This window comes from Lycorma delicatula, chromosome 1 (genome assembly GCF_047948215.1).
Source record: "Lycorma delicatula isolate Av1 chromosome 1, ASM4794821v1, whole genome shotgun sequence".
NCBI classification, from domain to species: Eukaryota; Metazoa; Arthropoda; class Insecta; order Hemiptera; family Fulgoridae; genus Lycorma; species Lycorma delicatula.
In genome coordinates this window covers 217,373,809-217,390,186 of record NC_134455.1, presented here as the reverse complement: position 1 = coordinate 217,390,186, position 16,378 = coordinate 217,373,809, and the positions used below count along the sequence as shown (strand labels likewise).

The 16,378-nt window shown below is 31.7% G+C and overlaps 1 protein-coding gene across 2 annotated transcripts in view; it reads right to left on the bottom strand.

The window, feature by feature from the left end:
• Positions 1–16,378, bottom strand: part of LOC142328616 (tetraspanin-33-like) — a 76,853-nt gene that overhangs the window by 27,863 nt on the left and 32,612 nt on the right. For both annotated transcript variants that reach the window (XM_075372453.1, XM_075372443.1), the window contains exon 3: positions 8,793–8,966. In XM_075372453.1, coding sequence (XP_075228568.1) covers positions 8,793–8,966 — 174 coding nt within the window. The remainder of the gene's footprint in view (positions 1–8,792; positions 8,967–16,378) is intronic.

The following is a 16,378-nucleotide window of genomic DNA, read 5'->3' as shown; positions in this document are numbered from 1 at the left end:
ATGCCACAGCTGACCAGAATTTGAACCCAGGGACCTTCTGGATGAAAGACTGAGATGCTAACACCAGAATTAAAACCAGTTCTTTCATAAAACCTATTCCTTACTTAAAAAATGGTTGATAGAATACTCTAAAATCTTTAAAATTGGGCCAAGACAATGAAAATTAGTTAATTAGGCAGTTAGTGAAAAGGAGGTTAGTTTTAGATCAGTAAATAGGAAACTTTTTTTTTTGTCGTTTCACACTAGTATAAAATCGTGATAGGTTTAAAGCAGCCAAAAAGAATATGGTTTAGTTTTAATTTAATTTGAAAACAAAATCCTCAGTAATAGAATGAAATTGACTTTGTAAACAAAAGTGTTACTGGGGAATGATAAGACACCCTAAATTTTTTTCATTACTATGAATCTATAAATTCATTGGCAAAAATACAACACACCTTGTTTCTTAAAAAAACTAATATATATATATATATATATATATTTTGTTTCATATGTCTTTTGTGTTCACAAAACAGAGAAAAATATATTTGGTCTACAGAACTTTAATTTGGTACAAAAGGGAGCCACAGTATATTTCTGCAAACCCACCAGGTTAGTCTAATGGTGAACTCATCATTGCAAAAACCGAATTTGAAATCGAGAGTTATCATTCAAATCCTAGTAAAGGCAGTTACTTTTATACGGATTTGAATACTAGATTGTGGATAGTGGTGTTCATTGGTGGTCGGGTTTCTCAGTTAACTACATATCTCCTCTCAGAAATGGTCGACCTGAGACTGTACAAGACTACATTTCATTTACATTCATACATATCATTCTCATTCATCCTCTTTAGTAATACCTTACGTTGGTTCCAGAGGCTAAACAGAAAAAGAAAAGTAAAAATATTTTACTTTTATTTTATTTTATGGTTTTTTTTTTGGAAAAAAGATTGGTTTAGTTACATCGGGGAAGGCTAATTATTACTTAAATTACCATGACCTATAACAAAGTTAGAAACTTTAATTTCACTTTTAATCAAACAATTAAAAATATTATATAATACTTAAAAATATTAGCATAAGTGTTGTAAAATTGCAGTAATTCTTGTGAATTAATTCACTTCAAAAAATTAATTACGTTTTTTTTTATTAAACTTGAAGTTTCCAATTCAATAATTTTTTTTTAAAATTAGAAATAAAATCAAACACTTATATTTATATTAATGAATTAATTTCTTCTAAAACCATAATCTAACCCTTTACATGAGAGCCTAAGTGGTTCTGCATCAGAAAAAGCAGCTTTTACATCACAAGATTAGTGCCATTTCAGCATTACTTTTTCCCTGTAATCCATGTACTGAAGCCATACATCAAAAAATTATCAACAAATCAATTTATATTTAAAAACACTTTTGAAAGAATATTTGATTAATAGTAAAGCTATATTTTAATATTTCTGGCTGCTAATGTTACTGAAATGTTAAATTTTGGCATTAGCTCATATTTTTTATCAATATATAAAGTGAAACAGTATATATTAATAATTTTTATACATTTAAAAGTAAAAAAAGTTGCTATAAAAGCATATTTAGAATATGTAATTAATTATTTCTAAAACCTACACAGAGTGTAACAAAGATGGGACTTTCATAAACTAGTTTACTCATGAAAATAATGGTAAAAGTTCAGATCTCCTAAAATCCTTCATTTGCAGGTTATAGCAAGTAAAAGATTTCACTCGGATTTCAGCTACCCTGGTGAAATGAGGTCGTACTGAAATTTTTAGAATGTTAATTAAGAGAGAGAATTGGTGATTTCTTATGGCTTTTGACGTCTACAAATAAAATAGGTACCAGAACTTTGTTAATTGGGTAAAACACATAAAACTTTTAAACAAAATTTAAAAAGAATTTAATTCTGAAGAAAATGGTATAAGATAAGTTGAATAAAACAAAGTTACAAAAACTTGAATTTTATATAGAAATAATACATCACTACATTTGTCAGAAAAGTACTTATTTAATGTAAACAAAAACCAAATTCCTTTTTGGTGATTAGAAAAATTTGTAAAAGTTAAAAATTGCTGTTAGGAAACTTAAAAGAAACTGGGAATTACAAAATTGTAAAATAAAACTAAATAAATAAAAATTACTTTGATAATAATTTTTTTATTAATGACAGAAATATAATAATTATTTGAAAAATTATTATTTCAAAGTTTGCAATAAAATAACAAAAGCTGATTAACAATGTGCAATATTGTTTAAGTATTTAAATCATTCTATACGGTATATTAAGTATCTCCGGTACTGTGAATTTTGTTGTCTTTAGCGAAATTTTTCGGCGAATTTTAGTTTGAACAAGATTAGTTTGCCATTGAAGTAATTGCATAGTTATTTACAACAGAGGAATAGACTGATATAGTATTCAATTTGGGTATGTGTAATGGTAATGCTACAGCTGCTGCAGTAAATTATGAAATAAGTTTTATGAATCGCAGGATTCCAGATCCCAAAATAATTAGCGTGACATTTTGCAATCTTCGGGAAACAAGTTCACTACCTAGCATTTATACCAGCTATGATCTGTTTAACATAATGCTGTTACTGATGAAATTATTATCAATGCAGTTCAGTGCAGTCCAGGCATCGGTACACATCTTTCTAAGCAAATTGGAGTTACGTATTCGATGGTTTAGAGGACTCAATAAAAAAAGTTTTATCCTTTTCATAAACAGGCAGTTCAACATCTACACCCAGGAGTTGGTCCACTTTACTTGGAGTTTTGCAACTAGTGGAATACAAATCAACAACTATACAAATATGTTTTCTTTACTGATAGGCAAATTTCATTCAAGATGGCATCATTGCAGTGAGCATATATGGGCAGAAGTAAATACTAATAAAATGGTGGAAGCAACTTTCATCACAGATTTAGCATCAATGTATGGTGCAAACTTCTTCACAATCAGCTGTTTGGACTGTTCGTATTACTTTGCTACTTAAATGATGAGCTCTACTTGCATTTTTTTCAGGAATTGCCAACGCTGTTTGAAGATGTTTCTTTAGCGCTATTCAAGCGCATCCAATTGTTTACCTTAAACAATTTTGTTCAGAATTAAATTCTCTACAAGTTTTATATTAAAATTTTATGAGTTTTACCCATTTAGTAAAGTTATTGTATATCAAACATAAAAAACAGGGTTTTTTACCCAATTGTTTTTCACTGCAGATTTTTTAAAAACTGCTGCAAATATGGTTCTGGGACATATTTTAATCAATTTTTTAAGTCAAAACCAAACAAAATCACTAATTCTGCTCCTTTAACATCCTAAAAATTTTAGTACGATCTCATTTCATCACGGTAGCTGAAATCCAAGCAAAATCTTTTACTAGCCATAACTTGCAAACAAAGCATTTTAGATCATATGTTTATATGTACTTTTTCCATTATTTTCATAAGTAGAATAGGTTATGAAAATTTGTTGATATTTTAACATGTTTAATTACTGTTTTGCATAGAATTAAAATGTTCAATGTATTATGCACAAATTAACAAAAGGGAAAAAATCAAATGTTACAAAATTAAACTTTAATACTGCAAATCAGTAGTCAGTCATATTGCTTTAAAAAATTTATATAATTAAAAATAACATTTGAATACTATTAACCTATGAATTTTTGGCACCTGGGAAGAATCTAATCAAATAAGTACTAATAGAGTAAATTTTTACAAATAAAATTCATACATGTGTTTTAACAGTTAAAAATAGAAGTGAAGATTTTAACAGTCTTATGTTACAGTTAACAGTTTCCTTTCTTTAGTTATTTATTGTTACATGACCTTTGTATTTTATGAACATGTAAGTAAAATTATGTTGCAATTTTAACCATACTAGGAAGATATGAACAAGGCTAAAACAATGCCAGACAATACAATTATTAATTCACATTGTGTTTCCTTATCAATGAGAAAGGAAATATCAATTTTTTTATGCTAACAGGAAAAACTAACAATATATAATGAACAAATTATCAAAAACTGAATGATAAAAAAAAACGTTTAAATCATTACTTGAATTATATGACACAGAGCCACACATGATTAACATCAAATTATGAAAATAAGTATCTGTTATTTCCTTCTTGTACAATTTTTTATACAATATTGATTTCACTAATTTGAAATTATCTCTGCCACTATTCATATATATATATATATATATATATATATATTAACTATTCAAATATCAAAATAAGTTACAATCTATTGTAAGAGTAAGTTACAAATTTATTACAGCAAAAAAAGGTGTTATATTTGTACATAGATAAATTTGATTTCTTAATATAATAAATATAATTTCTAATAAAACAATTCCATGAATTATCAACATCTTACTATCACTTGTTTAAAGTGCAACTATGAGGGTTACTGAAATACATACCAGAATTTTGCTGCACCTGAACATTATTCAATGTAGATAGAATCCTGCAATTTTAAAAATGATCCATTGATTTATAGATTTTGCTTTGATCCAAATAACTAACCCTACAAATCCAATCTCTTGATGGGTATAATTCTTAAATTCTACCTCCTATAAATGATGAACTAATCAACACTCGCGTTTCTTCTTTGGAGGTGATATGTAGAGCACTTAAACATAAATTTACTTGGTATCACAATAATGGGGCTAAAAAATGGAAGACACTATGAGTACATACAGACTCTACAAGAGAATGAATAATGGTAAAGTCAGTTCACAATCACCTTAATCAGAAATACAAAAATTTCCCTTTACTTTTATATTTTCCTGATAACTTAATATCCAATTTTACTATGAATGATTTACACAAAAATGATGAACAATGTGTAAGGGGAGCAAACAATTGGATACATAATCAGAAATTAGAATTAAACAAAGTTATACTAATTCTAAATCAAGTTTTGATAAGAATAATAAGTTATTAAAACAGTGTTAAAAATGACATTGGAGACTCCACCCGACCGAATCCAGCCAAGATGCAGTAATGAAAACGCCCCGACTAAAGAAAGTTTCCTAATTTTATCTCACCAACCATCCACCATGCTTCCCTAATTCTTACAATTATATCACCACCAGCACGTGCAACTCCCACCGGAAAGAGGAGCACATTGCATTCTCCAAACACTAAGGCACCAAGAAAGGGCTACCAAAGAATTAAGATTTTTACATTTTAAATGCAAACAGTAACTTGTGAGATAAAAAAAATATTTGTCACCAGACCATTGGAGTGGGTTAGGTAAATGTTTTTATAGCAGTCTGAAGGCCTACTGTTGTAGAAATATAGGTGCCAAAAACTCCCATCAATTCTTTTTCTGAAACAAGATATATCTAAAAAATGAAAGAAATATAAAGTCATTTGTGAGGAAGGGGGTGACAAACAAAATGTTTTGATAATTTGTGATCTTGATAAAAACAACTTTTTTGACATTTTTTTTTCTAAAATTGGTCAACAGGGTCCAGATTTATAAGAAAAAAGGCTAACACATATACATATGCACAAATGTCCATCTGACAAAAAAAGTTTTGAACCTAAGTTTTGAAGAATAAAAATCTTTTTCGCAGATTATTTACAATTTTATCTATTTTTTTTGTTAAAAAATCTTTTTTTAAATGGTTCCTTACAGTACAAAACTTAAATAATCAATTTTTTTAATTTTTTGACAAATATATATATATACATATATATATACACTTTTCTATTATAGCTATAGCAGCATATATCACCATATCTGAGAGAGTAAAATTAATATAAGAGGCATATTCATAGAGTAAGGGCCATCGGCTTATATTTAAATATTAACTGACCCGGCAATACTTTTCCATTGCTAGGTTTGAGTATATATATATATATACAGATTAAATAAACACAAATGAAAGCTTGATAAAACCTTAAAAACTGAACATTACAGAACTTCACAAAATTTAACCTTTCCCTTCTTCACATCTTCTCTTTTTTCCTTTTTCCCTTTCAGACACACATAAGATTAGCGGGTATGAACAGTTTCACGCATGCAGGGGGCATTATGAAACCATTGCAGTTGTTGTTTTGATTCAATCGTCAATTGCCTTCCAGTGAATGCAGATCACAATGTCTGTGACAATAATTTCTTCTGCCCATTGTGCAGTATGCGCTGTGATTTGATTTTTGCGTGCAGAAGGATCTTCAGCTGCTGAAATTCATCAGGAATTGTGCCTAATGTTGTGACCTACAGTAATGAGTGAAGGAAAGGTTAGAGAATGGTGTTGAGACTTTAAAAATGGCCACATAAATATTCATCATGAAGAGCTGAGTAGTAGGCCCAGTATTCACACCAATGAAATGGTTGAACAAGGGAACTGAAAACTGGGATGTGATTGATGATTGACAATTAGTGCTCTGGCTGATGAATTTCTGCATGTTGGACACACCTCTATCTACATGAATGTTACAGAAAAACTCAAATATCACAAATTGTGTGCAAGGTGGTACCGAAAATGCCCACTGACTAACACAAAGAGAAAAGAATGTGCAGTGGATGAGCATTTTTGCTCATCCACTGCTCATGAGATGATTTGCTTTCCCACATTGTCATTGCAACATGACGTGGATATCCTAAACCAACAAAGAATCTACACAACAGTCAATGCAGTGGCCCCATTCAAGTTCCCCAAAACCGAAAAAGTTTAAGCAATCTCTGTACTAGATTCAAAAAATGTTGGCTACCGTGTTTTGGGACAATGAAGGTGTGTCATTTTGGTTGATTTCGAGGAACGTGGATCAACAATTACATCTGATGTATACTGTGAAACACTCACCAAACCGAGACATGCAATCCAAAATCAACGATGCAGGAAACTATCGTCCAGCATAATCCTCATTCATGACAACGTGCGTCCTCACACCACTGCCTTAACCAAGAAGAAGATTCAAGATTTTCGTTGGGAACTTTCTGACCACCCTCCATATAGTCCTGACCGTGTGCCTAGCAACTACTTCCTCTTCTTGCATTTGAAAACATGGCTTAGTGGACAATGGTTTGAAAACTACGAGGAACTCAAGACTGCCATTGTCAACTGGTTCAATTCCCAGCCGGCAAACTTCTATACAGAGCGGTCAAAGAAACTGGTGCAGCATTAGGAAAAGTGCTTATAACTGAATGGTGATTATATGAAAAAGTGATATGTAGTAAACTAAAGCTGTAAACTAAAACTTTTCTCATGAGTTAATTTTTTTTTAATGATCCTAAATTCATTAAGGTTCGTCAACAACCCTTAATGAATTTGCCTCATATATTCAGTAACCCTTAATAGTAAAATAAATCTGTATTCCTTAATTGCCATTCACCAGTGTAGAATAGTTCTCATTTATTTAAATAAACTTGGATCATTTAACAAATTTAAGCAGTTTGGTATTATTTCAGTTTTAGTTTGCATTATTTCAGTCTAGGGTTTGCTGTATATTGCCTTACAGCAGCCCTCCTATTTTTACCACCTTCCTAGCCAAACAGAGATCTGCTAAGCACCCCTTTTCCTTCTTATGAATTATAACCCATTTGACGATATCTTGTCCCAAGTCATCTTATTCTTCAGCATTGGTTGAACAATGTTGTCCAGAGAGACTTCATCTAACAGCTCCAACTTCACTAACTCTCCCCATAATGTGGAGGTATTTGTGTAAGTAGCCATATATTGTGAAGAACTGGATGAGATAAACCACCTCTCTAACCCTTAACTCCAAGTCTATTGGTAAAGATCACATCACAGCCCTGTATAAGAAGTGCCTGAAGCTTAGGAGGAATATGCAGTGTAGGCATAGCAGACTGAAGTCTGCAGACAGTTCTGCACCACATAAGGCTGCAAAACAAGGTGCTGGTGAGGGTCATCCAGGATAGCAAGTTGCACAGCTAACAGCTGATGTGTCAGGAGATTGATCATGAATCCTGTTACACAGGAAAGGAAGATCCCGACTCACTGTCACCTTACAGTCCATTATGCATGCTGGACACAGGGATCTTTCAAGCAGGCAGGATGGATTTCGGAGAGGGCACTCTACCACCCAAGCCATCTCTGAGGTGATGGAGGCAGTGGAACAGGCACCTTGCCACGTGTGTAGGTAGCTGGTCCTGCTGGTGACAATGGATGTCAGAAATGCCTTCAACAACTGCCAGATGGTGCAACATTTTGAATGCATTTGAAGCAGAGTTCAAGATTCCTAAGCAGCTCATCACTCAGATCAGGGTCAACCTCAGGGATTGACGACTTAGGTATAAAACCTGTGAGGGGAAGGTAGAGAGGAAAGTTACTGCTGGGTTGCCTAGGGGTCTATCTTGAGAACCGACCTATGGAAAGCATCTTATGACAGCTTGCTCAGGATTGAAGTGCTGGAGGGCACATCCCTGATTGGATACTCAAATGATGCAGTTGTTGTCAGCTCTGCTCACAGTGCCAACCTTGATCAGCTCAAACTGAACCAGGTGATGAGGAGGGTAAATTGCTGAATGTCAGATTATGGACACGAACTGGCCCTTTCTAAAACAAAGATTGTCAAGATGGCTAGAAAAAGTCTTTACCATCATCCCTATAAAGTAGGCTTTCAAGGGATCAGCACATGTAGATCAAAGGGAAATATCAAGAGGGTGACTATTATATAAAAGTCAACAAAATAAATAATTGTAATGTAAGCTAATTAAACAATTCTCTAAAGAGTAATCTTCAATTTAATGATTTGCAATTAAAGTAAAATTTATCATAAAAACCTAAAATTATGTTAGATATTTAAAAAACTGTACCTCCTGCTGAGCAAAATCAATAAGATTCTGTAGATCAGCATCATCACGATACGTATGAATTATTTTATCAGTGAAAGACTCTTCAAGCATTGACTGCATAGTATGCGGGAAAACAAATCCCATAATTGCCACTGCCATTTCAAGCAGGAAAAAGATGAGAAGGCACAAAGAGTACTGAAACAAAATACCAAAATGTTTAAAACAACTTTCTAAAATAATAGTTTTAACAGATAAAATGTGATTCATGTAGTATTACCAGTGCTTTCTCAGCACAATCTAGTAGTTTAAATAATGAAAAAAGTTCACACAAAGATGGGTTGAGAAATTCTCCATTAGCAAATTACAGCTAGCAAAAGATTTTGCCTTGAGTGGAAAAAGTTGGCAAAAAAGCGAAATGAAACTATATTAAAATTCTAAGAACCAAAGGGGTAAAGTTGATCGTTTCCTGGATTCTGATAAATTGAATAAAAATCATATCTTCAGTAGCTTTCATAACATCAGATGTAAAACAGAATAATTTTTTGTCTAAAAACCTGTCTTTTTATGTTTATATTACAAAAACTTTGTTAAATGATAATAAATGCATAAAATTATTATCATAACTTGCAGAGATGTTAATTCTTAGAAAACTGATCTAGAGTAAGCCAATAAAAAACAAATGCTAGTTCTGTAGTGGCTGGGAAATCATCGTATTTCGTAAGTTAAAACTAAAAATTTGTAACGAGTTACAAATGAAAAATGCGATATAATAATGAATTACTTTATTTACTAACTTGATACATAGCATTATTTTTAATAGTCCAGTGGATCTGTGTGTACGCCATCGTGTTACACACACAATTCTACACACCACCACCTCCTCTGTGATATACGATGTAGGATTTCTGGAGTTACATTACAGAAGGTGTCCCTCACAGCATCACGCATACTTCACTTGTGGTGTAGTGAAGTGCAGGTACATGTCCCTTGATAATTCCCCATAATGAATTGTCTGGTGTAGTGAGATCAGAACTTCGTGGTGGCCATGATAACATAGCTGGTGGTGCTGGAGTACCGTGGCCAATCCAATGTCCTGGAAATCTTTCATTTAGAAATCTGCAGTCTGATAGAGCAAAATGTGCAGGTGCTCCATCCTGCTGCAACCATACCTGTTCCATGAGATCCTTCTCTTTAAGCTGTAGTATTACTCATGCCTCCAACTCTCTAAATAAATTTGTGCGCGTTCACTGGCCTGTCAAAAAAATAAGATCCAAACAAATGACAAGCTGTCAATCCAGCCCATATCATGATGTGCAATGGGATTTCTTTCCAACTCTGTCGCTTTCTCAAAAACCTTTTTCTTGCCCAAAATAACACTTCTGGCACACAAACTGCAATATCGGATTGGACATTCATCAGCAAAAGCACCTTTCCACGATGCATTATTACAGTGGAAGATTTTTCTAATAAGCCTGGCAGGATGTGGCGTGATGTTCCATGTCTGCATCTGACAGTTCATTGATGAGCATCGGATGAAATGGCCTAACTTTCAAGTCCTTTTTAATATGATCTTGCATTGTTGTCCGCAGTATACAAAGTTCAGCTGACCGATTACAAGTTGATTTCACTGGGGATTGTTCAATGGAAACTGCAACAGCAGCACATGTTTCTAACCAAGTTAACCTTTGTCCACTCCACGGCTTATGTTTAACACTGCCTAATTCAAACACACATTTTTCCCAAGCCAATATGATTGCTTTTTGTGGTGGTGACTTATTAAATTGTAGCCGAAACATATTACTAATTAGCTTCACTGTTTGATTTGTAGGTTGTCGTTCATGAACCCATATATTTATCACTAACAGCTCCTCAACGCTGTAACTACTAGTGTCAGCCATATTAACACAACTGTCTTTTACTCAGCATGTGATGTTGCAAAAAACTGTTGCCAACTGACCCCAACAAAAATACCATATGTTCTAAACACAATCCTAACTCATATTTTTCATTAACTTTAAGGGGTATGGTGACTTCCCGGCCACACTGCAGAAATTTGATATTATTACTAACAATTAACATATGAAAATGAAGAAATTACATGTAAAAAACATGCTTGCTTTTCTACAAATAGCAATGATACAAAAAAGGGTGTTGTATTGAAGATAAAAATAAAATTAAAAAATTAAGAAAATAAAAAACCAGTACTAATGTTATTCAGATTATGTATCTTTCTTGAATTCACTGTCAATCTGAAAATTTGAGAAATTATGATTTTGTAAGTTCCAACATAGAAATAAGCTGACTAACAATGCATAGGTCACGTATTCAGTGTATTGCATGTTTACTGCTGTGAATTCTGCTAGCACAGTGTAGTTGTAATTAAGTAAGCATATTTCTTTAATTGTTGTCATACTGCAGCAATGCCTTTACTATTTACAACTGAAGAATACACTGACATGGAATTTATCTTGAGCCAGTGTGATGGAAATGAAACTGCTGCTGCGTAATATCAGAGACGTTTTCCAAACCAAAAAGTTCCAAATCCTAAACAATTGGTGGTACATTTCATACACTACGAGGAATGGGTACACTTCCCAGCACTAGTACTCACCATGACTGTTCTGGCCATCATGATGCCAATATTGATGAAACCATTATCAAGGCTACTCAATTATCAAGATGTATGATCCTTATATTCATCTATATTACTGCAACTGGTTGAATATGAACTCCCAATTGCACAAGTTCATTTTATTTATTGACGAGGCTCATTTTACTTGAGATGGCATCAATAACCTTCACAACAAACACACTTAGGCAGAAGTCAATACACAGAAGAAAGTAAATGTAATTACCAATACTAATTTAGTGTCAATGTTTGGTATGGTCTAGTTAATGATCAACTAATTGGGCCATTCATTCTCCCAGAACATCTAAATTCCATATTTACTTATATTTCCTGAAGCAACAATTGCCACTGCCATTAGATGTTACATTAGCATCAAGATACCATATACACTTTCAGTAGAACTGCCCACCTCCCCACTTCTCATGTGCCTTATCTGCGTACTTAAATGAGCAATGGACTGGCCGTGGGGGCCATACTCCTGGCCACTAAGATCACCCAGTAGTTAGATATTTGCATGTGATGAAAAAAATTGTTTACAAGAATTGGTTGCTCATATTACAGATACTGCCACACAAATCAAGGAAAATAATGCAAAATTGCAGAGAGCAATTTGGCTGTACACAACGAAAGTGTACAGCCAAATGTATTGAAGAAGTACAGATTTTTGAAAATTTACTGTAAATTTTATTAAATGTATAAATTACATTTTTTTTAATTTTATTTTTTTTACCCTTATCAATCAAGTGTTAACTTCACTTTCTGTAGTTTTCAGATAGCAAGTGTTAGTAATAAAATCAAATTTCTTGAACTTTTTTTGCTTTTTATTGGCTATTTTATATCAATTTTTTCAGAATTAAATTTTCTACAAGTTTTGATTATAAATTTTACACATTTATTAGTCACTCACAAAGTTTTTTTTATTACAAATGTAAAAAACATGTTTTTAGACAACAAATTTTTGTGTTTTTCATTTGATATTATAAAAACTACTGGATATATGACTCTAGATCCTGTTTTATTAATTTTTCACATAAAAAACCATAAGAAATCATTAAGTTTACCTCTTAATTTAGGTTCCCAGAATTTCAATAGTTTTATTTCACTCTGTTCCAAAATTAGGACAAAATCTTCCACTAGCTGTGACTTGCTAATGAAGCATTTCCAAACCCTGTTTATATGAACTTTTTTCATTATTTTCACAAGTAGAATGTGCTCAGAAAGAGCTGATAACACTACATAAATAACCCTGTATAGCAGGGTTGAAAGCCATAACAAAGAAAGGTACAAAGTTTATATTTTCTACTTAACATCTAATATATTGCATCAGAAAAGTCTAAAACTATGTTTCCACTAATTATAGTTTATTAAGGGCAAAAGTCCCAATATAGGAAATATTATGTAGTGAAATTGTTAAAAAATCTATAATTAATTTTAATTCATTAGTTTATCTGAAAAATTTATAACAGATATAAAAAAACTTCCATTGAAATAGAAAAAGATTGTTTCACTCTAATAAGAAAATGTCACAATATTCACACAACTTGCTGTTATCATACTTGTACTACAAAGTTATTTTCACAGTTATTTAACAATTAAATATACAAATTATACAGCACTATCTATATAAATTTTTTTTTATCAGAAAATATATTCATAATTTTAACAAAAGCAACCCAAAACTAGCTTTTTCTTATTTAACATCCAATTCATTTCATTTTTTTAGTTTTAAAAGAATTTATTTCAAGGTCTCTACTCTTAGTTTTTCCACTCTCCCTCCCTCTATCACTCCCATAATTTGCTCCAAGAAAAACTGTTTTCCAGTCTAAAAAAAGCTCTGGAAAGTTTTTTTTTCATTGTGAAATAATGAACTACCGATGTATTTTATTATAAATTTCAATTTAACCTAACTCCATTTAACATCACCAAAAATGTTTCTACGTAATAAGACATACTTGACTAAAATTCCTATTTTAGAACATCAAAAATACCTTATAGAAAAATTCATTACAGCCTACAAATAAATTTTGACATTAAAAGAATTTTTTATTTCATGAAAACTACTGTATGATAAATATATAAAATATTTGGAGAGAAGAAATTACCTGGGTATTCAAATTTTGCATACACTATTAGAGAGTACATTTTTCGTACTTTTTTATACACATTTTTTTATACATGGTATTTGTTGATACACAAGGTTAGTTCAAAAAGTTCCTGGAATTACCTAATTCACTTTAAAATAGTGACTGTAAAAAGTGTTGTTTTTTTATGATGGTAATATTCAATACATCACAATGTAGTCGCATCAGATGTTTCTTGTGATGTGAAACATTGTTTAAGGAAATTACTGGTAATTTCCTTAAAAAATTGGTAATGACAAATACAGCACTTCACAACTGGTATAAACACTTTAGTGATGGTTATGTTAGTATGGATTCCTGTCTAACTCAACAAATGAAGAAAATATCAAGTGTTTTGACAATGTTCTTAGTGATGAAAAAACCTGAAGGAAATAACATTGGATCAATAGTTAGGATAGTTGGAAGTTGACAAATTAACATCCATAATGATAGACATGCTACATGTTTGTCAACACACTGTTCCAAAAACGTTATCACAGATCAGAAAGCAAACTAGATGACATAGCAGGAGACATCTCTATAATTGTGTTTTTTGTATAATTCACAGATAAAACACCAGTCATCAGAGTGGAAATCAACAGATCACTGCAGTTACAGACATTTTTTGGAGGAGCAAAAGAAATGTTATCTTGGAATTTTTTTATTTGTAGTCCATTACCACAAATTTATTCCTGACAGGCAGATGGTGTCTCATTACTTTAGAACCTACCTTGTATACAAATTTTGGAAAATTGGTGGTACCACAATATAAATTATACTTGATGAAGGTAATCAAATTACCTATAAATCTGAGCATCTGCAGAGATTCCAGTCACACTATGCAGAGTTAAAAATCATTTCAGAGCCAAATTCTATGTAGTAATAATTATTATCGCATCACAAATTTATATACAGAATATTCACTCTAACCTAAGGAAACTCTTAGCATTAAACAACTGATTAATATTACCATTTTATTTGTAGCAGTTTTCAAAAGAATTATCCACATTACCTGATTTATATAATCAGGTAATGTGGATGTTGTAGCATCCTCTACCACTATATCTCCAATTTTGATAAGCTCTACTACTTCAGTAATTACGTATCACTCAGATTTATACTTTGCTTTGCTTTACGGTGAACCGCTATCATGTAAAAGTTACATTTAATTCTTAATTATAATTTTAACTGCACCATGGAGTGTAACCTCCTTTTTTTTATAAAACACATTTATGGAATAATAAATTATAAATAAATATAAATTACTTCTGATAACAGCAGCAATGGAAATAAGTAAGAATATGACTACCTACGTGTATCTAGATTAACATGTTAGGCAAGGATGCTGCCTCTGACACACTTCAATATTTACACTGAAGATTAATAAGGAATATATGAAAAGAAAAGAAGGAATAAGAATAATAGGACAAAAAATAATTTGCATAAATTTTCCTTACGATATGGTAATTCTGGCTGAGGCACACACATGCTTCAAATATTCAGATTACTACTAGCCCTGAAGGAAGGAATGAAAGAGTATGGAATGAAAATAAATACAAGAAAACTACAATAATGAAGATATAAACAACAGAGAGGATTTAATGGTGGCCAAGTGAAGAAAGAATAGAAAAATTTGAAAGTTACAAATATTTGAGGACTATTATGACAAAGAGGACTGGAAGAGCACAATGTAGATAAAGGAAAGATAATAATGACAAACAAAACAAGCCGTAACAAGAGTAAATTATTATATAGTAAATGTATGAATTTAGAGTTAAGGAAGAGTTCAGCCAAGTGCTAATGAAGAGGAAAGATTGAGGCTTTTGAGATGTGGATATGGAGAAAGTAGGATGAACGGATAAAGTGAGAAATGAGAAAGTAATGAACAGAATTAAAGAAGAAAGAGCACTTATGCTGGAAGTACACAAAAGAAAAAGAAAATGGTGAGGACAAGAAGTAGAATCCTGGCAACTACATCAGAAGGATTAGTAGAATGGAAAGGAAGAAGGATGATGAGGTTAATAGACAAGCTGAAGATTGGAAACTACAAGGAGACAAAGGAGGTGGCTTAGGACAAGGATAAATACAGACAGCGGTGGCATAACAGACCTGCTTTCAGACACAACATCAAATAATGATGATTTTCATTGTTCTTTATTTATCAATTAAAACTTCAGCATTATATTAACATTGTAATCAGCAAGTTGTCACTTTTTATATTTTAAATCTACATTTACTCATTTCACTTTCGTTACAGCCTTTGTATAATGATTTTGACATCTTTCTAGAAGAAATTTGCATAACATCATCAGGTAATTTTATATAAGTCTTCTATCTTCCATAGTTGTAATCTTTTTTTTTAATATATGTATTGCTCAATCATAAATTTTTTGTAGCATATTTGTGCTTAAGCCTTACATAATTTGTTAAATGATAATATATAATTTTAAAACCTTTCATAGACTGTTGCATTTTATGCCACCAATGGCCTGATGATACTTTCCAGTTCCATTGGAAACAGATAGGCAATTCTATGCATGCACTCACAGTATTTCACATATCAACTCAAGAAGCTAAAAATAAAATTTAATATATTTTTATTAGTATCATTTGAAATTCCTTTTTAAAATTTAAAAATAATCCATTTATTACCTTTAGGGTAAAATTGATTAATAATCTACTCAACATACATGAATGGATTTCTTGATAAGAAAACTTAGTAACTGATATAATAAAATTTACATAGTTAGAAGAATTTCCTGTACTGATTGCATTGATCATTGAGATTTCGATATCGAAGATTCATTAACTTATTTAAATTATTATGTTTATTTTTAGCATTCATTTTTCCTTTACTA